Source organism: Emericellopsis cladophorae, assembly GCF_022114955.1.
Source record: "Emericellopsis cladophorae strain MUM 19.33 chromosome Unknown NODE_5_length_938552_cov_118_678949, whole genome shotgun sequence".
NCBI classification, from domain to species: domain Eukaryota; kingdom Fungi; phylum Ascomycota; class Sordariomycetes; order Hypocreales; family Bionectriaceae; genus Emericellopsis; species Emericellopsis cladophorae.
This window is the reverse complement of record NW_026250930.1, coordinates 861,262-887,484: the sequence shown is the minus strand read 5'-3', so window position 1 is coordinate 887,484 and position 26,223 is coordinate 861,262. Positions and strand designations below refer to the sequence as shown.

At 54.5% G+C, this 26,223-nt stretch overlaps 8 protein-coding genes across 8 annotated transcripts; 4 read left to right on the top strand and 4 right to left on the bottom strand.

Moving 5' to 3' along the window:
* Window positions 1–7,810: 7,810 nt before the first annotated feature.
* Window positions 7,811–10,606, top strand: J7T54_004851 (uncharacterized protein; the record flags this gene model as incomplete). The annotated part of the gene is made up of 3 exons (XM_051503550.1): window positions 7,811–7,953; window positions 8,006–8,418; window positions 8,469–10,606. 3 exons carry the CDS (start codon window positions 7,811–7,813, stop codon window positions 10,604–10,606), a joined length of 2,694 nt encoding a protein of 897 aa, XP_051365161.1.
* A 1,712-nt stretch (window positions 10,607–12,318) lies between these two features.
* On the top strand, window positions 12,319–13,332 carry J7T54_004850 (uncharacterized protein; the record flags this gene model as incomplete). Its single annotated transcript, XM_051503549.1, has 1 exon — window positions 12,319–13,332. The coding sequence occupies one exon, from the start codon at window positions 12,319–12,321 to the stop codon at window positions 13,330–13,332; it is 1,014 nt and encodes a 337-aa protein (XP_051365160.1).
* Window positions 13,333–13,686: 354 nt separating this feature from the next.
* J7T54_004849 (uncharacterized protein) lies at window positions 13,687–15,504 on the bottom strand (the record flags this gene model as incomplete). The annotated part of the gene is made up of 4 exons (XM_051503548.1): window positions 13,687–13,872; window positions 13,932–15,112; window positions 15,293–15,443; window positions 15,502–15,504. The coding sequence occupies 4 exons, from the start codon at window positions 15,502–15,504 to the stop codon at window positions 13,687–13,689; spliced, it is 1,521 nt and encodes a 506-aa protein (XP_051365159.1).
* Window positions 15,505–16,111: 607 nt separating this feature from the next.
* J7T54_004848 (uncharacterized protein) lies at window positions 16,112–16,996 on the top strand (the record flags this gene model as incomplete). The annotated part of the gene is made up of 3 exons (XM_051503547.1): window positions 16,112–16,406; window positions 16,459–16,870; window positions 16,945–16,996. The coding sequence occupies 3 exons, from the start codon at window positions 16,112–16,114 to the stop codon at window positions 16,994–16,996; spliced, it is 759 nt and encodes a 252-aa protein (XP_051365158.1).
* A 263-nt stretch (window positions 16,997–17,259) lies between these two features.
* Window positions 17,260–17,866, bottom strand: J7T54_004847 (uncharacterized protein; the record flags this gene model as incomplete). Its single annotated transcript, XM_051503546.1, has 2 exons — window positions 17,260–17,517; window positions 17,570–17,866. The coding sequence occupies 2 exons, from the start codon at window positions 17,864–17,866 to the stop codon at window positions 17,260–17,262; spliced, it is 555 nt and encodes a 184-aa protein (XP_051365157.1).
* Window positions 17,867–19,333: 1,467 nt separating this feature from the next.
* On the top strand, window positions 19,334–21,698 carry J7T54_004846 (uncharacterized protein; the record flags this gene model as incomplete). The annotated part of the gene is made up of 5 exons (XM_051503545.1): window positions 19,334–19,732; window positions 20,394–20,630; window positions 21,036–21,307; window positions 21,360–21,472; window positions 21,526–21,698. The coding sequence occupies 5 exons, from the start codon at window positions 19,334–19,336 to the stop codon at window positions 21,696–21,698; spliced, it is 1,194 nt and encodes a 397-aa protein (XP_051365156.1).
* Window positions 21,699–22,105: 407 nt separating this feature from the next.
* On the bottom strand, window positions 22,106–22,375 carry J7T54_004845 (Ribosomal protein L30/L7E; the record flags this gene model as incomplete). The annotated part of the gene is made up of 1 exon (XM_051503544.1): window positions 22,106–22,375. The coding sequence occupies one exon, from the start codon at window positions 22,373–22,375 to the stop codon at window positions 22,106–22,108; it is 270 nt and encodes an 89-aa protein (XP_051365155.1).
* Window positions 22,376–23,153: 778 nt separating this feature from the next.
* Window positions 23,154–25,168, bottom strand: J7T54_004844 (ATP citrate (pro-S)-lyase; the record flags this gene model as incomplete). The annotated part of the gene is made up of 2 exons (XM_051503543.1): window positions 23,154–24,683; window positions 24,734–25,168. The coding sequence occupies 2 exons, from the start codon at window positions 25,166–25,168 to the stop codon at window positions 23,154–23,156; spliced, it is 1,965 nt and encodes a 654-aa protein (XP_051365154.1).
* Window positions 25,169–26,223: the final 1,055 nt, after the last annotated feature.

Genomic DNA, 26,223 nt, shown 5'->3' with positions numbered 1-26,223 from the left:
GAGAGCTGAATTGCTACGCGCTCGCCTATTTACAGCGCAAAGGTACAGGAACTTATGGAAACAATAGAATGGTGTCAAGGCGTAACTATGTATGTCATGCGATGTCGGAGAAGGCTTGTTGACAGCGGCACAGGGCTCGTCGCAATAGATGGTTTTTCTTAGACTGCTGGGCCAGCTGAGTGCCGTTCTGCATCTGGCCATATCTACAACAGGGAGCACATGCAAAAACCTCTTTGTCTTTCAGTACAATGTGCCAAGGACGTAAACTCCGCCCCAACTTAGGCTGATATGCCCTTTGCGGAGTGCGGACCAGCTCCCGGGCTTTCGGTTCGATCACTGGCCCAGGTCGCAAGATGGGCGAGATCTGAAACTGCACTGATCTTTTTTGAGATTGCGGCTTGCAACCCTCTTGAACAGTCGTTGCAAGTTTATCAATGTACTCACTCACTACGCCTTGCCGCCATCCAGCGTCTTCTCTCGCTGTTCGTCGATGGTGTCATCGCTGCTGCATTCTCCAAGATCGGGGAAAGCGATCGCCTGTCCATACTATTACGGTTGTAGCTCACGATTGACTGTGACAGATCGGAGCTTCAAAGATAGACGCCTCACTCAGACAACGGCCGGGAAAATCTGGTCCGGCTTGTTATCTCGTTTCCTCGTCTGTCCTAGTTCTCAAGGAGGCACGAGAGAGTCGGGGAGTGATATGTTGCGCAGCATACAGTAGTGGATAGTAGTGGATGTTCAGCCTCAGTGGCTGGGATCCAACCGGCCGCTGCGTGCATGTTTCAACGTGGAGATAACATGTACACTGCACGTCGAGAGAAAAATACCCGAGTAGTTGACGAGATTCTTGCTTGCTTGTGGTATGATCCAGCCGAGGGGCACCAGTCGGCAATCGTTTGCTTCATGTGGGCACACATTCAGTGGTTGCCAACATGAAGGCAACGATGCTACCCAGACCAGCTGTGTGTTGGGAAGTGTTCAGGATTTGTCACATCCACGCGCATGGTTGCCATGATAGGTACTTGTGTTGTTCGGACAGATTGTTGGTGGTGACCAAGTACCTGGTTGCTGGGCTCGTAGGGTCAGAATCAGACATGTCATCTTTCATCGTCCTCGCGGACCTCGCCAGCGAGCATCAGGGACACCACACCCCTAGTCCCCTGGCCCCCCTACTACCTTGCACCGGAGTCGAATAAGGTAATAGTGCCGAGTGACGGCTATGTGGCGTGATCAAATCATCAATCAGTTTCTCAGCCACGATCCAATCTGGCGAACCGTGCATACGTACAATTTACTCTGGAGTCTTCAGACATATCTGTTCCGTCAGAGCCTTGCGAGGCGCATCATGTGACGGTCGATCCTCGGTTCAAGAGTCCACACGTATGTAGTATTAGTAGCGAGACATGCCCCGTAGTGTAAGACACACCCCATGTCAGCTTGGGCTGGTACTGCAAGCCGGAAGCAGCGCGCTGAACACCCGATGTCGTGCAGCAGCGACTCGACGTTGCGTCGTCCGAGCGTCCAGGCGGCTGCCGCGCTGATGACGAGGAGGGAAACTAAGTTTTAACAAAGGCGCATGCACCACCCCCTTCTGTGCCCACTACAAAAGCATTCGAGCAATGGCCAGGAGTGGTGGAAGTTATGCTCCTGATGACACTACGTATCTGCAGACGAGGGGGGTATCGGCCAGGGTCCGTCCTACCTACTATAGGTAAGCTTAGTGGCCGACACGACATGGACACATCTCTGTCCCACCTACGTTGTACTTTTACCGTTACTGCCAGTGTAAAATCAGGCTGTGGGGATGTTCAAAGACTCGAAAATTCGTACTAGGATGCTCAAGGGGCAATCCCTGGCATCTCTCCTAGGCAGATGAACACAAGCATGCCCCACGACGGGCCCCGGATGACTGAATGGCTGTGGTGCGACCACATTAGACGACGCACACGCAACTCGCGTGTACGCAAGTATAGCTGCGATAAGTATTACAAGTGTTCATCAGGGGATATCCTTGTTTCACTAGGTCTGAAAGCGGCCCTTGCCGTTGCGCGATAGTGTATGATTTGATCCAAGGTCTTTTTGTCAGGAATCATTGATATAGGGCGTGCGCAACTCACTAAGGTATGCGAAGCTCTTGCCGCGAGGATCACACGCAGACATCGACAGTGTTCATAGAAACTCGCAAGCTCCATATCAAAACAGAACCGGCTCTCCACAGTCAGCCAGCCAGATATTTCCCCTCAACCTCGGAAGGACGCAAAACATCATGAGCGGCGGCGGAGGGTTCTACAAGTTCCGTTGCAAGTATTTTTACTACGAAGATCCTTGCCAGAACTGGGTCTGGGTCAAGAACGCACCCTGTGCCAAATGCCTTGTAGGTCGCAACAAAAACCGAAAGGATGCTTGTTTACTGACGGCTCCTCAAGTCTGAAGGACGGGACAACGAGCCAGCGTCGCCGTCCAAAGTCCGTCAGTCCGCTGGGAGCGGTGCCTGGGATATCATCGTACCCGATACTCGCGACGGCGTCCTCCAATACACCTTGATGGAGATGGTAGCACCCACAAACAACTCCACAACATGGACTCTTCGAGAAACGGTCAAACCCCCTCCAGACGGTATGCATGGGAGGTTTCGGTACGGAGCGCAGACCAACAACAGACTATTGAGCTAGGCGTGGAAGAGCGGCGGGCGCAGCATCCTGTGCCTCGGACGAACCTGCGAGGATAATGTGAAAAGTTTGGTAGACATATTGCTTCAGATGAGATCGACTGTCTGCCTTATCCATGCTGCACAGAACGGCGACCCAAGGAAGGGCGCCAAGTGAGTCAGCTGATCATACGTGCACGTTTGAATCACGCACATTTGCAACCCTCGGTCATTATATTCGTGGGGAGGCAAGCACCCACGCTTGCGGCAGCGCTCGTTGCGTGTTGCCGCCGCTGGTTACTCAGGGGGTATCGGCGTAGCGTACTGCGTCAACATACTGCAGAAGAGTTAGCAGGGTTCTCATCGACTAAATCTCGAGTGACTTATCTCCTCCGGTGAAGAGGGCTGTCCTCACGCCATTGCTGGAGCAAGGAACAGCCAGGGACTGCCATCAACCTCGGGGCCTGTCCCCTCCTCCAATTTTCGTCCGCACGTCAGCAAGGAAGCCGTCCACCCAAGTCCCGAGCGGATTGATCACAAAGCCGGACAAGTACAAAACTTTGACTCCAACGCAGGCTGGGTCCCGGGCTTTGCTCCCAAATCAAGCGAGACAAAGGGACCATGAATCCCCGCTGTTGTTTGGAAAAGCCTAGCGTGTGCCAGGATCATCATGATACCGTCGTCGGCACCCGCTCACTCTGCATTCCTTTCCGAAGTGGCTGTCCACGAACTCAAGCTCCTTCCGTTTGCAGTGCGCTGCCGACGGGGACCAGTTTTTGTATCCGCTCCAAGAGCACCCTGAAGGGTCTGAAGGGCGTTCCGCGTGGACAAAAGACATCCATAAAAACCACGCTTTCATCTCTGATGGTCCGTACTTCAGGACAACCGGAGGAACAGATCCGCGTTCCGAAGAACTTGGACTATTTTCTGGCGTCCCGCAAGCGGTGGGACGGAGCCCACAGCAGCAGGCTAATGCGCTCGGCGAGGCCAGATGCAAGAAGCATCACACACCGGGAGCTGTTGCTGTGGTGCGGTGCAGTGACCTCAGTGAATGAGTGGCAGGGTGGGCCCAAAGACTTCCCCGGAGGGCGACAGGAGCTGTGTAAAGTACGGGGGACCGAGAGCTTTGGCAAAGCGGCGAAAATCGGGGGTGACAGTCGGGTTGGATTTCTGTTTGTAGCCGAAAGATCCTCGCAGCGCCAAGGCGCATTCCGGCAAGGCAAATCCAACGGAGTGGAAAGAATGAAAACCCGCGACTGTCTGTATGTAGCCAAACTTTGTGCTCAACTCCGTTCTTGTACACGCTCCACGCCACAGCCTCTTGGGTGATCAGCGTCCTCCCGCCAGCCCATCACTGTGAATATCATCTGCACGGCCTTTTGGTGACCATTGTTCGGGTTCCAGCGGGTAGAGCTGACGAGCGACCTCACCAGAGGCTCTTACCAGACGACTCATAGCATAAACCCTCTCGCGCACCGCAAGCGGTGACTGGAGTGCCCTCCCCAGCAGTCCATCGGCACGGGTCTCCAACCTCAATCGTCCCGCTTGTGCAGCGGGCATAGTTTCAGCGGTTCTCCTAGCCAATATAGAAGCCGGTTCGGACGACAGAAGCGCAAGACTTGAGCGAACCAGACGTATAGCTAGGGTTAAGTTCCGAAGCTCGTTCTCTCCTATCCGGCCGGGCTGTCTGGTGACCGACAGCAAATGACGACGAAAAATCCAATTGCGGCTGGCAGCGAGGTCCTGTTACAGGCTCGAGAGCGGCACATCGGGTCATCCGGCCATGAGGAGAGGTCTGCGTTAGACGTTCCTGACGGAAAACGAGAGTCGGAGAACTGTGGGGAAGGCGATGCGCAATAGGTGAAGTCCTGGCGGACAATGAAGGAGCTTGTTGTTGTTCGGGTCGGCATTAATCGGGCAATGATACGAGAGGATGGAACAGAGGCCTCGAGTGGCATGAGCGGATCGCGGCTGTTGCATGGCCTGGTCTCGGTACGTGGAGATGTGGAGGAGAAAGTCAATAAAGCGAACGCGTCGCTTTGGGGGGAGGTGTGTCACATACGCGTTAGCACGTGACGTGACTGCTACCAGCACCCGGGCGCGTACTAGGTAGGTAGGTAAGCTCGTCCCAGAACCTCTACGTAGCGCATCACACTATGCCCGATCCTAGAGCTACCTGATATCTCGGTGCGTCCTCTAGTAATACTACATCTTACTACTCTATTGCTCAAGGCATCTTCCCTCCCCTTTATCTGTGATCTTCCATCTAACCTTTTCTATAACCCATAATCACAAATTCCTTCACTTCCCGTTGCCGAAGCACGGTTGAGGCGCGATTGTGTGAAGATGATCAACGTAAGGTAGTGAACGTTGCAAGATCACGTTTTTTTTTCGAAAAGATTTTCCATCGGATTGCCTTCTTCGAGCCTGTTTCCCAAGTCGAACCAATGGCTTATGAGATCGCTGAACCCATTGAAGAGGAGCTGCTTCCCGGTGATCGGCTGACGTGTTTCCACCCAACTCATCCTGGTGAAGGACTAGGTGGCAGGTTCAAGACGATCGCCAAGCTCGGGTAGACGCTGGTTCTACCGTTTGACTAGCGGAAAATCTGAAATTTCAAGCCCCCCTTCTAACTTATATCTCATTTCTGATCTTTTCATTAGCAAGAAAAAGAAGAAATCCTTAGTTTCTCACTTCGCCAGTATCAAGATTGCGGCTCTTGATACAGACGTATCTAGGGAGACGATGTATTCAAGGCTTATATATCACGCTAAGCCGTCACTTGACGGTCTCTCATTCATCCGGACACCTGTTGATGAGTTTCGGGTAGAAGGGCCAGAAAAAGCACACCTCTGTCTCGTCTATGAGTCAAAGACGGAGACCCTGTTCCAACTTCAGCACTGATTGCGGCGATGAAAACTGGCTTTACCGTTAATTAACTTTTTCATGCACTGTCTTCTTCAAGCGTTGGATTACTTCCATTCTGAGTGTCATCTCATCCATACAGGTAAGACCTTGAAGAACCATTATGGAGAACTCACAAAGACTGGTCGCAGACTAGAATCTACGCCCAGACCTTTATACAAAAGGCTTTATACAAAAGGGAGGAAGCTGGCACATTTGGTGACGGAACTGAATGGCGATGAGAAAGAGGCATTTCTCGACTTTGCTTCGGGCATGCTTCAATGGTTGCCCGAGAAGAGGAAGACTGCCAAAGAGCTCTTCCAACACCTGTTCTTCGATTCATTGAACAAAAACCACGAAAGAGATCTCTAAGACGACAGGAAACCGATCACGTCGTTGGCGATGATGAGACACTGCACGGGGGATCTAGGAAGACATTTCGAGGAGAGACTGTGGGTGACCACCAAAATCCGGGCACGTCATCAGCGGCTGCCCGAGCCCTCTATCCGTTATTAGGGACCCAGTGCCTCCAGTCTTCCTCGTCCCAGGAACAACATCCAGCTTTCCGCTCCTTCACGTCCTGTAAATTTGTGAGCGCCGCAATTGAATCTGTCACGACAAGACTTGCGGTATTTTGAGGTGTCCTTCGCGTCCAGGAATCCCTATAGCATAATCAATATCCTCCGACGTTCCTCCCTCCCACTCTAAGGCAGCTGCTGGCCAAAGGGTTCTGATTTGATTGAGAGACCGAGAGGACAAGGGCGCAAAATTGATCTCTTTCATGCAGGCTGCAAGTCTTGGCTCGAGCCTGAACGACTTGAGTCGTACAGTTGCACAAGCTTATGCCTTGCAATGCTACTCCTGACCAGAGCCTACTTTTCAGCTTCAGCTGTGCAACCTCGAGGAGAATCTGCAACCGCGCCATTTGCCTGTTCATCTGAGTTGCTGCCAAAATGGTTCGCGGAGGTGCCGTTTTCGAGTCGAGATGTCTCTTTGCTGTTTTCTTCTTTGCCCGCTTCTCTTCTCCCTTCAGCCTTCCCGTTCCGTTTCTCTGTCTTGGGCCTGGGCTCATTCCTAGCTGTGGATCTTAACTCGAATTCTCGCACTGATTCATACATAAACCCCTCGTCAAAGAGACATACGCAGTAGAGCCATAAGCGCTCTCACAATAACTTACAGTGCTCATCACAAGCAGTTGTGTGATTTGGATCGTCGCAATGAGCAATTCTATTCACACACGGTTTTTTCACCACCCTCGTGGCAATTATGTAGTATTGGCTTGTACCGAGACAGTCTTCGAGTGTCGCCTGGAGATGGTTTCTGGAGTTTGTCATAGTATGAAATCGGCACAGCTCACGCTATCATGTGGTGATCTGTGAGTGTTGATATGTGTGGTTCGGTGGATCGAGGTGCACGGACGAGTGTGCGGCTGCGTTTGTGTCGATGTAGAAGTGAAGATGCAAGGAATTTGAACGAAACACGCAAAGTTTCTGACCTATTCCTAGATATGGACTGATTTCTTGCTTTGTTCGTCCGACTTCAAGTTTGCATGTTTACAGGAAGTATAATCAAGCGGATGGGGGTATCTCGCGTTTATCTTCCAGCGATAGGTGGACTAGAGAAGGCTTTCGGCGCTATTATATTATTAAGATCAGAAGAAGGCGAATTATGTCAGCACTACTAGTACATGGAATAAGAAGTCAATGTGAAGTTTACTGAGAATATTGAGCTCGATCAAAGGGTGAAGTTCCTGGGGAGATCTTTAGATATCTTAATTAGAGAAAGCCAGCAATCCTATCTTGACGACTATCAGCGTTTGACACTTAATGGAACGCGCAAGTGCATATTTGTTTCTATAGTCTCTACAACAACCTGGAGCTGGACGGCCATGCCAGTTCGCACGCAGATCTGGCACGGGAATTCGGGAAGCCGCTCAAACCGGGGAAATAGCAGGGTGTTCATAGTTGCCTTACTAAAAGAAACATGAAATATGCAGTGTTGATCTAATAATGTTATTTTCAAAGGTACTAGCTATACTACGTACTCGTACGTCCGTAGCTCACTTATATATCTTATATACGCGCCTAGGCGTGTAGCACGTGATACTTATTTGCGCACCCGGGGCGTGCAACTGAACTGACGTTAGCCCCCACTTACCCACAGCTGCGGATGAGTAAACTGAAGCCTCCTCTGGCAAGCAACAAAGCCGACAGAGACAGTAACTACTGCCTAGTGAATTGCCAGAGCGATGCCGATATGACCGATAGTGTAGACACGCCACCCCAACGGCCAAATGTCGCACGCCTTCTAGTTGAGCATGGGCAAAAGGCTTTTGATCCCTCGCTCGATCCTGAAGTCAGAGCGGCCGGATTAGAGGCTTTCAACAAGCTCATCCAGAGGTATGAAAAGACGGCGCCTATTTTCAGAGCAAGCCTGACTTGATGGTCGCAGAAGCGATACGTGGCCTCTGTTGGCTCCGTTGAACACGCTCATCAAACCAGGCACACTCCCACCATGGCTCGCCGAGCCATTCATGCACACCCTCACCATGCTGCCTCTGAAGTCAGACGGTGTTCGCAGCACGCTCGAGTTTATCTTCCAGGTACACCCGAGTACTGACGGCAAGATCGAGCCGTCCGCGAAGCCTCAGAAGCAGGGTGCTAGCATAACCCAAGAAGCCGTGGCCCATGCAACGAGACTTCTCTCGTCCGTACCCAAGTCCATGACGCCACAAGCGTGGTTCGAGGGTATCTCAGGCCAGCTATTCCACTTGATGGATGGCAACGAGGGCGACGATCTTGCTAGAGTCGCCGCTCAAGTCGTAGGATTTGGTGTGCTTGGGAAGCGGTTGTACGGAGAGCCCGGTACGCATGATGGGATTCCTTCGCAAGACCATGAGCTGATCATGATACAGGGGCCCCGGGCTGGAACATTTTCGCGCGGCCATTCTTAGAAGATATCAATCCCTCATTGCGGACCCAGGCCAAAGACAGCGACGCTGAACTGGTGGATCTGAGTCGAGGGCGTGTCATCGTCACAGCGGAGCAACTGAGAAAGTCCTTTCAACGTGTCAAATTACTCGTTTTGACGAACTCCTCAGCAGGTCTCTGCAAGAGGCTGCTGCAGCCCATAACCGCACAGATATGGAGCATTGCTGCACTGCCGCACGCATCCAGTGACGGGGCTCTACAGGCAGCTGCTCAAAGCCTCCTGCAGACATACCTCAAGCTGTTTGGTACTGCAGATTCCATTCTTCAGCTGTTCCCGACGGCTCCGAGCATTGGCTCTCTTCTCCAGGACGCGGAAGCTTGGTTCTACCGAGCGAGCGACGAGGGCGCAGTGGACGTTGTAGCTGGGCAGCCCGAAGTAGACTCGGAGGCTGAAGTGAGCTGGCAGTTTCCGCAGCAAAAAGCGACGGTACTGGCGGACAAAATGCTGGCTGCCACTTCGAAAGAAGATACCTCGGCCGTTTTCCTCGGCCTCCTGCGTCGATGGATCGCCAAGGCGGAGAAGAGCTCTGGAGAAATAGTGCTCCAGGCGGAGAAGGAGGTCGAGCCCACGGAGCCTCCTCAGCAGGGCCTTTTTGAGATATCATTGCTTCAGCAGCTTCTCGACAAGGCACCTGGAAAGCTGGTCAGTCAATTTGATCAGGTTGTTAGTCTGATTTGCGAGGTCCTGCAGACCGATTCCCAGGCATCACTGGGCGATGAGCTAGTCGGCGTTGTGCTCAGCTTACTCAACATGGTCATTACGGCGCCTACATTCCAACGATCAGACATTCAAGGGGAAGAAATTGCGTCTATAGAGACGTCTCTCGAGCGGCTGGCCAAGAGTGACCGGTCAGTGGCCCAGACAGCGTCCAACTTGGCCATGCTGCTCCGATACCGAGACCAGCTTGACCAAGAGCAGCAAACAACCAGCACAGCACCCGGGTCTCGCCAAGTGGAAGACCGTCGAAAGTACAACTTGGCGATGAATTATATCACAGAGATCGACAGCCCACCGCCCGTGGTCTCGGAAGGACTGAATCTTCTCTCCGAGCTGATTCAACATCGCAGTTCGGTACTGGACATCAACACAACGACACTCCTGCTGTGTAGGCTCCTGGCAAATGGCGAGGACTTTGTGAATCTTCGTATCGTCAAGATGCTCAACACACTCGCGGACAAGCACCCGAAAACAACAATCAAGGAGATATTAGAGAACTATCTTGACCCTCGCGAAAAGTCGACGACTGATACACGTCTCCGTTTCGGCGAGGCCTTGTTGCAGATTGTGCAGAGACTAGGGCAGACGTTTGCCGGAGATCTCGCGCAGCACATCGCAGAAACCTTACTGTCGATTGCCGGCCGACGCGGCTACAGGGCAAAGACAAAAGCCAAGCAGGCCAGAGACGAGCGTCTCCAGGCGCTCAAGGCGAAGAAGGGGAAGGCTAAAGAAGAGGAGGATCTTCTATCGGATGACGGGGAAGAGCTCTCGAAAGAACAAAAGGCAAACAACGATATCTTGACGCGCATCCTGCAAGGATGGGAGAGCAAGCGGGGGACCGAAGACGTGCGTATGCGTACGTCAGCTCTTTCGATATTCGGTACAGCCCTGGAGACCAATATCGGTGGCATCGGACCGGCGCTTGCCTCGGGGGGCGTGGACCTCAGTCTCCACGTCCTGGTCATGGAGCCGGAGATGGAGAAGGGAATCTTACGGAGAGCCGCCATTATCGCCATCCTCAGTTTCGTCAGGGCGTTGGCCCAGGCCCGCGAGGAGAAGCGTTCGCTCGGGTTCGGGCTCACGGACGCCAGCCGCGAGGATATCACCCGGACATTGCAGTATGTGTCCGGCACAGACAACGATGGTCTTGTGCAGCAGCACGCACAGGATGTGATAGAGAGCCTGGAGGCCTGGCAGATGACGAGTCTTCTCGCCAGGCAAGACGATATTGGTAGTACGTCGGGCCCCGTCCTCGGGAGATTAGCCGGATTAGCGGTCAGCCCGGTCACTGGGATTTCCGACCCGTCTGAGCAGTCGCGGCCTAGGATAGAGGAGATTGAATGATGAAGCAATTTTGGGGCTGAAACGAGGCACGTCCGTCGCTGCGTGCATGACTCCCAGCTGCGGCTTCCACGTTGCACGACACAACAACGGTCGCACAAGACCGCCGTGGTTATGCCATGGCCACAGTATTAGCGGCCGTCTTTGTGTGAACATTTGTAAATTAGTTGCAAGGCCTTTAATTACATGGCTGGCAGGGTATGATAGGATACGAGCAGAAGCACGTTGTGCTCATGTCGTGTCACGACGCGAGTGTTGCAGCATTATACCGCATGTCCGCACAGGCAGAGAGAGAGGCATGGCGATAAGAGACGATGGAATCAACCAGAAGACGCTGCGAAACAAACAGGACGTCGCAGAACGACGATGAGGTTTGACGGATGCACTATTAATACGTACCGTACTGCTTTCCAGTGTGGGCGACCGAGTTAGTTTCTCAACTTTGCATCAAACACGACGGCCATCCCGTTCCAGCCGAGGGTGGTTTCGCAGTCGCTGCATAAACGCGCAAGGGGTCTGAATCAGTTGATGAGGGCGCGAGAGGGGGATTATTTGAATGGTGGACGAGATGGTGCGCGAGCGAGCGTTTGAAGATCTGCCAGCGATCTGCGTGTCTCGGCGCTGCGTGGAGCTGGTCGAGTCCGTGACAGTCCAGTCGCGCGACTGGCTGGTGAGAGAGATTCGGGCTCCAGTGATTGATTGGCGGAGGAAGCGTCTCAGGCTCTCTTGGTACCTGCATAAGTGGCCCCCAGTCGACTAGGATCTGCCCGCCCAGGTGGCCCCTATCTCATCAACAGTCTCTCCGTGAAGGCGTGGGCGTCGTCAACATCAAACACGCCAGAGAGTCCAGGCCAGATGGGTCAATGCAAGAACACGTACACTATGTGCGTACGCATGCCGGACAGCCGTGACTTGTTGCCCGCCAGCTGAGTGTATCTGCTCTGGCAATCATGAGGTGGAGAGAGCCTGGAGAGGTTCGTTACCCAGGGGAATCAAGCAAAGGACATGAGTCGGTCGGTCTCTGCCTCGCTATACAGCGGTTAGCAGCCAGATGCGCTGCGCTCCTCACCCAAGAAACAAGATCAGAGGCAGGCCTCGACGCGCCTCATAAGCAATCAATCACCGCTTGCCGATGCACGTTTCACGTTTGTCACGGACGACTGCCACCCTGGCCAAAGCCCTACTCGACGCTTGAGCGCCCAAGCAAGCGCGGGCCCACGCCATCGACGCCAAGAGTCCATACAGCCTGCAAAATCTGAAGCATCCCGGGGGTGGCAATCCTGGCCATTTCGCAGATGCAGTCTGCAGACTGTGAGGTGGAGATCCGTATACTCCGGCCCGGCCTGGGTCGAAACGTTCTCGCTCATGCGTCCCTTTTCTACTCGCAAGCCCACCTTCTCTCTCTCTCTTCTCCTCCTCTCCTTCTTCTTCATCTTCACTCTCGCTCCTTGAGGTATCTCGCTCCTTTCGAAAACGTCTTTGATCAGACTTTTCCTGCCACTCCTTTCTCTTCCGCTCCATTCACTCAAACTTGGCTGTGCCAACGACGTCTTGCAAGCAAGATACAACCAAACCAAGCCTTTCTGAAGTGGAATCGATTTTCGCTCTTTTTTGAATTAGTTCACCTCCCGGAGATTTCAGCTTGACGATTTCGCCTGCTGTCACCCACTCACTCACTTGGCAACAACCCAACCATCTGCCACCACTTTTCCAAGATGAAGGCCTCCATTGCTGCCCTCGGCCTCGCTGCCACCCTGGCCAACGCCACAGCCTTCCGCCCTGAGCACTGGCAATACAGGCGTGACAACTCGACCCTGCCTGGTGACGCCCAGACCACCTTGACCGTCATTGCCACCGAGGTCCACACCGTCACCAGCTGCGCGCCCACCGTCACCGACTGCCCAGCCAACCCCACCGACATCGAGGAGCTGCCCGAGGCCGACAAGACCACCTACATCGAGACCATCACCAGGGACATTACCACCACCGTCTGCCCCGTCTCCGAGGCCCCCGCCATCTCCGCTTCCATCATCGAGTCGGCCACCCAGACGGGCGCCATCCCTACCGATGCCGTCACCGGGGCCGCTTCCGATGCCTTGCCCGAGGCCACCACGGCCCCCGTGAGCCTCACTACCCAGACCTCGGAGGTCGTCGAGGACCAGACAATGACCATCACCCACGGCTCTGGGGACGACACCACCGTCGAGACCACCACCGTCCGCACCACCTACCAGACCACCGTCACCGTGCCGTACAGCCCCGGCGAGGATGAGTCCAGCGCCTCGGACGAGTCCACCACCACCACCACTGCCACCACCACCAACACCCTTACCCTCACCGTCGAGCCTCCCGCTGCCACGGATGAGGATGTCTCCCCCGAGGGAGGCAGCGGTGGCATTCCCACCGACACCGAGGGTGACGACTCTTGCGTCTGCCCCTCTGCTGTCACCGTCACTGTCCCTGCCTCGACCGTCTACATCACCATGGGCGGTGACGAGTCTGCCCCCACCGCTACCCCTACCGGCTCCGTCGAGCACGAGACCGAGGATGAGGATGATGAGGATGAGGATGAGGACGAGTACGATGAGGATGAGGACGAGTATGACGAGTGCGAGCCCGATGAGACCACCACTCTCACCGCGACCACTCACATCCCCTACCCCACCGGCAACGGTACCGGGCCCTATGTTCCTGGCCCTACCGGCTTCGCCAGGCGCTTCCGCTTCTAAACGGGTTGCGTGAGCGTGTCAGGGTACTCCTGAGCCCTTGTAGGGTTACTGCGTTGGATAGGCGTGGTGATGAGTGGCGCTCACTGATCATTTTTCATTCTTGGAAACTGTATATAGTTGTTGGTTCTTGTATCGGGTGTTAGTAGAAAAAGGTATTGAGAAAATGTTGGAAGAAGCTTCTCATGACGAAACGATCATGACACATGTAACCCAGAACCACGAGGGTCGAATAACTTGCCTCCATTGCGATTGCACTCTGCTTGTGGTATGATAAATCAGTGTTGTTCCACCATTCAGCCCACAGGACTGTCGAACAACAGAAACGCCTCGCTTACAGAAAAGTGCTGCCATGCTTCAGTCGAATAACACCCTATGATACTCTTCGTCACTGAGTTGTCGCGCCAGGACACTCCTCAACGCGGCACTGCTCCGTTCCAGCTGCGGCGACAGCCCATCGAGCTGCGCCATGTTCGTCCGGATGCTGTCCATGTGTCCGCTCAACTGCATAGCCAGACTTTTGACCTCCTCATCCTCAAGATCCTGCCGAGTTAGCAAACTCGGGCAACAAGCCAAGCCAGAAGGAGAACGAAAGCACGTACCTGCAGAGATGGCTGGGCTTTCCCGTCGACCACCAAGCCACTCTCGTCCTCTACCGCCCTCCGTCTGTCTGGCGCAAGGACATGCACCTTCTTGATCAACTCTCTCGCGTCTCTCTTCTCTGCTTTCGCACTGGCCTCGAGATTCTGCAGGACTTTGTAGTCGCGCTCCAGCGCCTGCTCTTCCTTGCCCCTTTCCCGCTGCAGCACCTCCACCGCGCACTGCGCGGCGTCGAGCTGAGCCTGTAGGTTGGTCGTCCTGTCGTACACATACTCGTAGTCAAACTCGGGCTCGTACTCCTCCGGCAGGCCACCACGCTTCTTTGCCTTGCGGCGCATGCCCGACGACGGCGGCGGAAAGGGCATCTTGCTGGTGTACGCCATCAGACGTCTCTGTATCCCCGCAACAGCTGCTTCCGTGTGCTTGCGTCTCGTCGTGCCGAGAGGCAGTGCGTTGATTGTCGCATGGCCTGCGGGGACCAGCAGCTCAGTGGCTGCCTCCAGCGCCGGGCCAGCCAGAGGCGCCCATTTCTCGTCAATCTCCGACTTGGAGAGAGTGCGGTCCTTGGGCACGAGGCGAGGGTGGGATCGGGGGAGGATGTCGTTGTAGTGCCGCACAATGGCCATGTTCTCTTCCGGAGCCTGCGTCTCACCACCGGACTGTTGCTCCTCGACTGGCTCGCTGACAGGTTTGGAGGTCGTGACATGGCTTGTCGATGAGGGTCCCTCGGCAGCTTTCATTGAGGGACGGCCGCGCTTTCGCTTCGCGGGCGAAGGACTGCCCTCTCGTCGTTTACGGTCTTCCTCTGGTTGCGTCTCGGCCTTCTTCTTCGGTCGTCCCCTTTTGTGTGTCGCAGCCGCAGAATGCTCCGCCTCCTCCTGTGACTGCTCGGGTTCTTCTTGCGCTGGCTCTTGTTGTCTGTTCTGTCTCCGCTGTGATGCAGTCGTCGAGTCGCGCTGGTCCTCTCCTTGCTCCGGGACAGCCTCGTCGTCGCGGGGCTGAGTCGGAAGAGCCTTCTTTGGGCGTCCTCTCCTGGATTGAGTTGTTTCAGCTGACAATTCGGCTGCGGGTGCATTATGTCCCGCGGACTGATCAACTGCGACGACATCCTCGATCAGTTCGCTGTGGCTCTTCTCGCCAAGCGACGGTCGCCCACGCTTCCTTTTTGGCTTGCCATCGTCTGCTTCAGGCTTGTCTCTTCTGTGTGGCGGCCGCCCCCTTTTCCGTGGGCGCTCTTCCGAAGGTCCGTCTTGTACGTGTCGAGCCTGCTCTTCAAGAGAGGGACGTCCTCGTTTCCGTCGCGGCGCTTCAATTGATGTTCTTGCTTCGGCTTCTGCTTCTACTGATTGCTTTGCAGTGTCACCTTGTGGTACTTTCTTCGGTCTGCCGCGCTTCTTGGGTTGTGTCTCTTCCGGTGGTGCACCGCCTTCGTGCTCATCGATGCGGTCGAGGGTCGTGTCGCCTGCGACAGGCAATGAATAGCGCTTGCGCTTAGGCGATGCTGACTTTCGCGGCTGCGATACACATTTAGTATTTCATATCGCGCGGACATTGTTCAAGGGGGGTTCTGACCATTTTGAGCGCTCTGGGATGTTGAAAACGCTTCCAGCGACCTGGCGCGTCATGTCGCGTCTACAGCAATATTCACTGGCATTGTTCTAAAGTGGAGCAGTCTGCCTCCCCGCGTCAAGCCACCGTCCTTCTTGGCAGCTGTCGCCCCACCAGCCACACTTCAGTGGGCGACATGGAGCCCGAGGTTCTGCCAGTGGCCTGGCCTGGCTGCGTTCTTTCAGGCTGTTAGTCGCGCGTCTGCGACGGCGAGCGGAGCCTTGGCTTCAGGGAACAGGAAGAGGGCGTGAACGAGGTGAATGTTCAGGGATTATGCATGTCCCAAATTTGCTGTCCGTTTGTTGCGCTCAAAGGAATTAAATCAACAAATTCGGGGACTTTGCTGCCTTCCGTACATTCATCAAGCCCGGGCTTTTCTCCTTCTCTCTCCAGTCCGAGTCAGTCCTTCGTCCCTTCCCCATCCAGGCGTCTCCATTCCCTGCTCCAGTCTAGGTCTCCAGTCCCCGACTGCCCGTCGTCAGCGCGTTTATTTTAGTGACCAGGAGGCTCCAGCCGTCCGTCCTCAACGTGTCCCGTTCGTCTCCCCGCAACCACCCACATCAGCACAATCACAATGCGCTTCACAACTCTTGTTGCGGCGCTGCCCGCTCTGGCTTCTGCTCAGCAGGACGCCTTTGGCCAGTACCAGGCTCAGTTCCAGAACTTCCTCGGCAACTTTGGGTCGTACATCCCCAACACTGGGCGCCATGACCCCGTCGCCGCGGCTGAGGCCAAGGCTGGCGCGATGAAGCTCAGCATCCTCACCCTGGACAACTGGAAGCAGACTCTCTACGAGCCTGTCAAGGAGGGCCAGACGGAGCCTGAGGAGTGGTGGATCCTGACCACTGGTGGTAACAAGACTTGTTTCGGTAAGTATTCGCGACAAGCAATAGACCCCGTCCCAGGATGCTAATTCATCAGGCCACTGCGACCGCGTCGAGCAGGCCTTCAACGAGACGGCCGCCAAGTTCGCTCTCCAGACCGACGCGCCTCACATGGGCATGCTCAACTGCGACGACCAGCCCATTCTCTGCAACGTCTGGTCTGCTGGCGTTGGCTGGCTCTGGGCCTTCCAGATGCTCCCTGAGCCCGCACCCATTGACATCTACAAGAAGCGCCTTAACCTCACGACTGTCACCTCTGACGACCTCGTCGCCCTCCAGGGCAAGCACAAGACCGAGTTCAAGCTCGAGGAGTCGTTCTGGCACCCCTTCAATGGCAAGGCGGCTGAGCATGGCCTTTCTGTCCCCTTTGCCTACCTCCTCTGGGGCTTCAACCTGCTCCCCAGCTGGGCCTTTATGCTCATCATCTCCTTCTTCAGCCGTTCTATGATGTGGGTCTTAGTCCCCGGTCCGCGCAGAGACGAGGCGGGCAACAACAACAGCGACTAATGTGTGTTTTCCTTAGGTCCCGCCGCATGGAGGGCCACGGTCAGCAGCAGCAGCCTGCTGGCAGGTAAATTTAGACGATATACCGTGCTGAGACGACAATGCAATGAAGAGCAGGATTGGCCAGGGAACCAAAGCGTGGCAGATGCTGCGGCCTTGCTATCATTTCGTAGTGGGAGCGCTGGAGGTTGTAATGGCGGAAAAATCCGGTGTCGGTGTTTCACGTACGGGAAGCGTGCGATCTGACCTTGTTAGTCGTCTATGATTGCGCTGGAGGGTGACCCGTTCCCTCGTATAATGAAATTGTAATCATTCTTTCGTTATTTTGGTATCATCATTTGTTACTGCATGTCTCCTGCAGCGTGCGTAATCCATCAAGCACCTCGTCTCGAATCTTTGCGTTGCTGAACTTGCCATAGCGGAGGTCGCTCAGGCTGTCGACGTTGGACTTGACCAGTTCGAGGAGCTTTACCTCTTCATCCTGTAGCTTTGCAACATCAGCCTCCAAGGCAAGAGCTGCGCTCTCCAGTTCAGGAATGATCGAGTCGAGAGTGTGCTTCGCGCGCTTTGCGCCGGACAGATCTCCGAATAGCTGGCACCATTAGGCACTGATTCGACATAACGTGACGAGGCTGGGTTCCTACCGCTCGCTCCATCTCAATCTCGGCATCAACCTCGTCGGTGCCCTCTTCTCTCCTCTTCCGCAGCACCTCGCGACGCATCGCCCTTCCTCGCACCACTTCCTCTTCAATGTTCTCTCGCACCGCCGCCAAGACGCGTTCCCGCTGCGCGACAAGATCCTGCCATAGCGCTCGCACGGCGGGTGCGTCGCGTTGCGCTGGGGGAAAGTGCTCAGCGAAGCGCTCGAATGTGACGACCAACGGCAGAGGCGCGGGGTTGAGGAGGTAATTGGTCAAGACGTCAGTCTCAGTGATCGCCATGGTCGAGAATGGGGATCTGGGATACAGAGGTGCTGTCGGTTTGACGCGTTTAGTGGGATGGTGTGACGTAGCAGTGCCCAAGTGGGAATGAGGTAAGGGAAGGTACAAAGCGCACAACCTTGACACTGCAAAACGGCAAGCTGTTGTTGATGTTCACTATGTCGTCTAGATATGACAGTCTATGTCTTACTATCATGTTTGAAACACATTCACGGTGTGTCTCCCCCCCTCTCCCCCCCCTCGCTCTTCGCTACGTACCTGCGACTCCCGGGATATGGTCCCACGACATTCAACAAGGTGGTCGCCGAAAGGAACGAGAGTCTCTTGACATAGCTTTGGGTGATCCAGTCGCCGATATTTGTGTGATATTAGCATTCAATACCCACTTTGTGCCGGAACTGTTGCAACCCGACCTGATCAGGGCCAGTGTCAAGCCTAGTTCGACTGCTGTTCGCGTCTTCAGGCTCGGTTTCAGTCGCTTGACAGCTAATCACATCGCAAGGCCCTTGGAAATAGTACCATGGCTTCTGAAGCCGAAGAACTCGTCCTGAGTGTGATATTTAGGTTCTCGTGACGCCCCATCGCGGGGAACAGTGGCGACGACCATCTTGAGATGTGTCGGAACTCAACTGACCTGGATTAGGCTACGGTGGCGCCTCGCTGTGGACAATAGCCCCGAATCATAAGCCACTACCTTTCAATTTTCGTTTTACCTTGTGTTGAGTGCTGTGTGCTCACGAGTGATGCGAGCTTCCGTTGGACAAGCGACTGAGCCGGCAAGGCTTAGCCTACATACTGCGCCTGTACTGATTGAAAAGTTGTGTTCTCGGGATCAGTGGAAGTCTCTTGGCCGTGACAATGAGTACCAGAATGAGATGCTGGGTCTAGCCTTCTAATAAATGTGCTGTCCAGCGACGTTTCGACAAATGCCATCGAACTTGAGCAGGTGGGCGGCATTAAGACAACGTGGGATCGGCAACGGCTGATACTTGGGCTGTGACTGCTCGCAGCACTTGATATATTGTCCAAAACCAGCCGTAGATCCTAGGCAAGAAAATTTTGAGTATATGCAAAGCGAGTCACTTGTCTTTGAGAAGAATCTGGCGAGTGTCTGTTGCTTGCCTGGTAGAGTGCAGCGCGACGCGTGATTGGGCAGGATCCGAGATCGCGACCCTGACGGGAGGAAAAGGGACAACCAAGACTCAAGGCGACTTGACCATCTCTCTCATGCCATCACCTGAAACCATCATCAGCACCACGTGCCTTACAAAAGGCTCACTTTATTGTCCCAATCTTCATTCTTCACTCACAAATTCGGAAGGAAATCACTGTCGCCTTGAGACTAGCCACTGTCGAGGCAGTCACCGAGGGCATCAACAACGCGCTTAGGGAGGCACGGAAGCCCTTCCCCATTTACCCAGAAACACAACAAGAGCAGCTCATTGTGCTTTGCACGGGCAGACCAAGATGCCTCCAGCACGCCAACCGCAGCCTCAGTTCAACAAGGACGAAAAGGTTCTCTGCTTTCACATGGACATGCTGTACGAGGCCAAAATCATGGATGTTCAACCATTCGAGAAGCCAGCCGAGGGCTTCCGTTACAAAGTCCACTACAAGGGCTGGAAAAACACGTGGGATGACTGGGTCACCGTCGATCGCATCCGCCCCCTCGACGACGAGCACAAGGAATTAGCCTTGCAGCTCCATGCCCAGCTGCGAAGCAACATGCAGAAAAGCAACAGGGTTCCCAAGAGGACAGTCAAGCCTGGCACCACAGACTCCGCGCGCGGCAGTGAGGAGCGCTCGTCTTCGGCTGCTCAAGGGGTTCGGGGGGGGCGCAGGGGCAAAGACTGGGACCTCGAGCAGGTAAGCGATTTTCCTTCTCATCTCGACCTGTTTGTGCTGCACCAGGCGGACATGTGTGGCACGTTTTGGCTCTGCATAACTCTTCATCCACTTGACACTGGATCATCCATCTGCCTTGATGATTCGGCTTGCCCGGACTTGAGTTTTCCGCAAAAATACCCAAGGCGTTTGTTGCTCCTGTCCAACGGGTAACAATCCGCAGCCTCCTGATCGCGTGTGCTTCACAGCATCGTGCAGATAAAGCGGCGTTGTCCTCTGCATTCAGGCTTGCACACTCACCCACGCCTCGACCCATTGCAAAGTTGCAAGTCACGATGAGCTGGTGTTATATGGCTCTGCCATTGGGAAAGGATACAGCTACATCCAAGCCTCTCTCATCAGGTCGATCGCACAACACCATCTTCCCAGGTCAGCCTTGTCACTGGGATGCAGAGTTGCCGCCTGCGTGCACAACGCTCACTAGTCCGCCGAAACCTTCTCCTTTTATCTCCATGAACTTTTTCTTGTGCGCCTTGTACCTTTTGCTTAACACATCTGTCCTCAAGTACCTGTTCTCATTTACTTTACCTTCCCTGCCACCTTCACACATAACACCAGCACTCCGTATCATCTCATACAACCCGCTGCCATGCCACATCACGTCAAACCAAACCCTTGTAAGAAAATGGAGAAAGTTCCCAAGATGAAGCCCATTGCTCGGCCTGTTCCTTACACGCCCCATGACTTTCCAATGTCCGACGTTGGTCGCAACCCACACCTGGCCGATCTTGATGCGAAGTTTGAAGAGAGCACCTCCGTCCAACAAACAGCAATGGACGTGGCCGGTGAAGCATCCAGCGCAGTGCCACCCAAGGTGCTGTCTGCGAAAGCCAAGGCCAAGCAGTATGCGCGATGGGAAGTGCGCGATCATCTCCTTGAACTACCTAGACGCAATCATCGCTATGTTGGTGCCAGGGGTGCTCTTCTGTTTGACGACAGATACGTCGCTCCTGGCAGCCGGATTCCCTGTACGGAGAAGCGCGTGCGCCAACGTCGTTCGACCAGGCCAGATGTTCCCGCCAAAGAATTGGCAGAGTGTCAGGATGGTCAGGAACAGAAGCCATTGGGGGTTGCGAAGCCGCAGCAGTCTATGAAAACACCACCCCCAGAACCACCCAATGATTCGGCGGACAGCGACTCTGATCGCACACTGTCACCAGTGCAAATGGCTCACTAGGATTGCGCCTTCACTTCACTACTATCGTTCAGACAACTGTCAGCGCAAGCTTGCGACTGAGCAGGACGGCACTAACTCATTTGTCAGGAGGATGCCTTCCACGCCAAACCTATGATCAATATTGTGGTCCCCGACCATCTCCAGGCGCTACTCGTTGATGATTGGGAGAACATTACCAAGAATAATCAGCTTGTGCCTCTTCCCCACAAGCGCTCTGTCCGCAACATTCTTGATGCGTACATTGACTACGAGAGCCCGGCGCGTCCACCAGGTACAGCCAGCCACGACATCCTCCTGGAGGTGATCGCCGGGTTCCAAGAATATTTCCAAAAGGCTCTGGGTCGCATTCTCCTCTATCGGTGAGGCTCGTTCATCGCAGGCGTTGCGAGCAAACCATTCTAACGACTCTAGTTTTGAACGTCATCAGTACTTGGAGGTGCGCAAGCTGTGGGAGAAATCAGACGATGAGCAGTATAAGTCACCTGCGGACGTCTACGGCGCCGAACATCTTGCTCGTCTGATCGGTACGACTTGGCCATTCTCCCTCTCTGCACCACGCCACTAACACCATGCACAGTTTCTCTGCCCGAACTTCTTGCCCAAACCAACATGGATCAACAGTCTGTCTCGCGCCTTAGGGAGGAGATTTCCAAGTTCACCAATTGGTTCAGCAAGAACAGCGAAACCTACTTTGTCAATGAGTATGAGACGCCCTCTTCTGAGTACATTGACAAGGCGCGCAGCTTTTAGGAAGGCGAGCGTTCGGAGAGCAGTCTACCGCGCCGCGGCTCGCTGAGGAGAGAGTAGCGACGCTGTGGCATGATTTTGTACGAATAGGGGCATTGGTTTCCCTTTTTTTTCCTTGCGAATAGTTTGGTGGGATTCGGGTCTGTGGTTTTTCCCGGGAAAGGAAAAGAGACCCAGCAGTAGACACCAGTGATCAGCATGGCAAATGCAAAATCAATCAGTGATCTTGACAACACACGTCCCCCTAGACGATAGAGGCGTGGTCCACATTTGCGTATTCGTATCCCAGAATCGCTAGTCTAGTATGTTACACAAGTCGTTACAAATATATACAATTGCGGTCGCGTAGAGTGCACGACCAGTCAGTCCTCCTCTTCTGAACAAACATAACCGATGCGCGCCGTCATGTCTCAGCCCTCCATCCTCTGCACTTTTCTCTCGAGGTAGAATCCGGCGTCCGGAGTTCGCTCCGCCTTGACTTGATTCTTGCTGAGACTGCAGTCGACCTCCTCCACTCGTACCAGCTCCTTCACCTTCATGATCATACCGGCCGTTTGCCGACTCACGGGATGGAAGACAGTCTGTGCGCGTCGCCGGAGACCGAGGGCATGTAGAACGCCGCGCGTGCGCTCGGGCATGCCAATGCTCGAGCGGTGTAGTGTTATGCGGAAGAAGGCCATGCTGAGCTGGTATATGTGTGGTTTGATGAAGTTTCGGTGGTCGGTGTTGTGGCTGGGATAGCCACAATGAGTCGGTTGCGCGAATGGCAGGAGGATGATTGTGATTTTGATTCGACTCTTTTTCGTGGTCGTTACGCGCGGCTGAGTTCGCTGGGTGTAGTTTCGTCGCGTTTGCACACTTTGCTCGCTACTTTCGATGGGATGCTGTCGATGAAAGTTACAAGCTGCCGCCAAGACTCTCAAATTGATATGCCTTGCAGCCACGTGACCTCGCATTTCGCGTGCATTTCGTTGAAGCCAGCTACCCTGCACATGCACATGCACACCTCATGCACCCCAGCCGACATTCGGCGATCACAGTCGGTCAAATGCTTGCACAAATGGCGGTCAATGTGCATTTCTAGTTTTTAATAGTTTCTAGCTCCTGGCAAGCGCAGTACAGCTTGTACCATTGTGTTGAGCATGTTGTAGCGGTGTGAGGCGCATGTTTTGTTCATAATTCCTAGACAGCCAACCTTTCGTCCATCACTGTCTGTTTATGGAAGTCATAAGAAAGCAGATGGGACCTCAAAACGATGAAACGAATTTGAGATACCGCTGTCATATTGAGCACGCAAGAACACAAAAGATAACAATAGGTAGTTTGGTCATTATATTCTAGTAAACCATCAAGGTGTTATAGCTCTAGCGCCATATCATTCCAGGCTTTCATACATCTCGCTCTACCCCAGATCCAGCAAACACCTTAATTTCAAACCGCATCATCAACATAAAACCTTTACACAGACACCTCCACGCGGCCCTCAGACCCTGGTTGGCCCTGAGCGAGGGAAGGCAGAAGGTAGGTGATATCGTCCCAAGGATGGCGGTAGAGGCCGGTGCGCAGACGCTTCTGGTCGAGGAAGTGAGCAATGAGACCAATGCTGCGGCCGAGAACGAAGAGACCGTTGAGAACACCCATCTTCAGGTAGTCCTCGGCCTCCTCCGCAGAGAAAGCGCCGCAGTTGCGGACAAGGTCGACAAAGCAGACGGCAATGCAGCCATCAACGTTGAGAATCAGGTTGTCCTTCTTGGAAGTGGTGACAGACTCGACAGCCAGAGCGTAGTCGAGCAGCTTGTGGTTGGGGAAGTTGGCCAGGACGTACTCCTTGACCAGCTCGACACGCAGATCGGGGTTGTTGCGGGACTTGATGCGGTGGCCGATACCAGGAATGAGCTTGTTGGCCTTGCGCATGCCGTCGACAAACTCACGGGGGCTCAGACCCTTGTCAAAAGCCTTGGTGAATTCCTCAGCAGCGCCGTCGAGGGCACCACCAAAGCGCGAACCAATGGTCAAGAGACCGGAGACGAGAGCGCTGATCAGGTCCTTGCCGGCACGAGTTGTGATGATGGTGTTCATGGCACCAGACACGGCGGGACCGTGGTCGGCAGTGAGCATGAGGACCATCTCCAAGAACTTGGAGGCGTACTTGGGAAGGCGGCGACGGAACCACAGAAGAGACATGACACCACCGATGCCAATGTCCTCTTTGAAGACGTCCGAGATGGGCATGCCGGCGTAGAGGAGTTCCTGACCACGATCGTCGGAGATAGTGGAGATGAAGGCAGCAGGCTTACGGATGAGGCCAAGCTCCTGAGCCCAGGAGTAGTCCATGGGGATCTTGGGCACAGCAGGCTCAGACTGGGGAGTGATGGTGCCCTCCTGGACAAGCTTCTGGTAGACCTCAGTCAAGGTCTGAGGAAGATCCTCGAAGGTGTTGGGGACGAAGAAACCAGCCTCACGCATGGACTTGTTCTTGTTGGCGGCCGTCTCGAGCTGCGAGTTGGCAAAAGAACCAGCGTGACCGAACTGGACCTCGGTCTTGAACATACTGGCGCACGTACCGATGGCCCAGGCAACGATGGGCTTAGTGATGACACCCTGCTTGACGGCCTCAATGACCTTGTACTCCTCAACACCACCAACCTCACCAAGCAAGACGAGAATCTTGCATTCAGGGTCGGCCTGGTATCTGAGCATGTGGTCGATGAAGGTGGTGCCGGGGTAGCGGTCACCACCGATAGCAATACCCTCGTAGACACCGTCGGTGGTTGTGGAGATGATGTTGTTGAGCTCGTTGGACATGCCACCGGACTTGGAGACGTAGCCGACGGAGCCCTTGCGGTAGAGCTTGGAGGACACAATGTTGTCCATCATACCACCAGTGTTACCGATCTTGAAGCTCCCGGGCTTGATTCCACCAACGGTGGCAGGGCCAATGATGGTGACACCCTTCTTCTGAGCAACGTGGGCGATCTCACGGGCACGCTGAGTTTTGATTAGCTGGCGCATTTGGCGGTGGCTCACAGAAAACTTACACGCTCGGGTACGCCCTCAGCAATGATGGCAATGGTCTTGATCTGGGGGTTCTCCATCAGCTCCATGGTGGAGCTGTAGACACTGCGGGACGAGGCAAAGTTGACCACGACGTCGACATCGGGGTGCTTGCTCATGGCCTGATCGACCTGCTGGTAGACGGGCAACAGAGTCTCGCTGGTGCCCCAGTACATCTTTGAGACGAATTGACCGCCGAAGGTGTAGATAATGCCAGCAACTGATGGGGTCTTGCGCTTGCAGATGAAGTCGAAGTCGAGCATGCCCTGAACGGCACGGGGCTGGAGACCGTAGACGAAGCACCTGGTCTTGTCGCTGAAGAGAGCATGCGAAGGCATTGGGCTCATGGACCGGCTAGGCGCCGCGAAACGCTGGATCTTGTCGTTGGCCGAGAGGCCCTTGTCGCCGTTGGCAGCCATGATGAGAGGCTTGTGGTCGCGGGGGAGCTGAAAGGTGGGATGGCGGGTCAGCAATGAGCACAGATGTAATGGGAGCTGCCCTCGTGTGCACAGGCAGTGGTATTAGAGAAGGAGAGGAGGACGAAATCAGAGGCAGTATGGGACAGAATGTAGGGGAAGGAGGTGAAGGTTCAGGAGGAGGGCAGAGAGAAAGATCAACCCGCTGGATGGAGGTGAGCGAAGGGGACTGGAGCTTTCCAGGTGCAATTGGAGGTGCGGTGCGTTCGGGTGCCCGCCAAAGTGGACGAGGCTCAGGTGTGCCTTCTTTGGATTCGGGGCCCAGCTGCAGCCAAAATTTAAGCGGGGCAAAGCTTGTGGCCCTGCAGGTCAGCGCAGCCGCTACAACAGCACTAGCCGTGAACGCGCTAACCCCTGGATGGAGGTGACAAAAGAAAGGAGCACGAACCTCCAAAGCCTGTAGATGCTGATACAGTTGGTTTCGCTAGACCGTTGCGAAGTCGTTGTGGTAGCTAGGGAAGCGTATGTCGACACTCGGAATGAAGAAAAGTGTTGATTGACAGTTGATTCTGTTGATATTGCGCTTTCCAGTGCTGCAAGCAATGCGTTGGCTGCAGTTGCGATACCGGTGTGGGCTTGACAGCGCAAGTTGGGGAAAACTTTTTTGGGGACCGCATCTCTTTTCGTCGGTGCTTTTCGTTGACCTGTTGAATGCCATGCTGCGAGCGCGTTCCGTCATTTCAGGAAATGGAGGGGCAGCCGATCAGGGTGGCATAGGTACCGATACCTTCAAGGTCCAGTCTAACACACCGCTTTGTCTGAGTGAAATCACACAAAAAATCGTGCACCCAGCAATGCCGGCTTCTTAGGCACTCGCACAGCGCTGTAGGAACGTGGTCGCTGTTGCTGTGACAATATCCAGCTAAGGGCGGCTGGGTTGACTCGTAACAGTGGCTGTGATACCACATAGTTGCCCCATTTCACGCCGGGGATGGCGGAGGCTGAGGTCAGCCACTGCGCAGCGAGGGGGTAGCAAAAATATCGGCCAACAAATCATG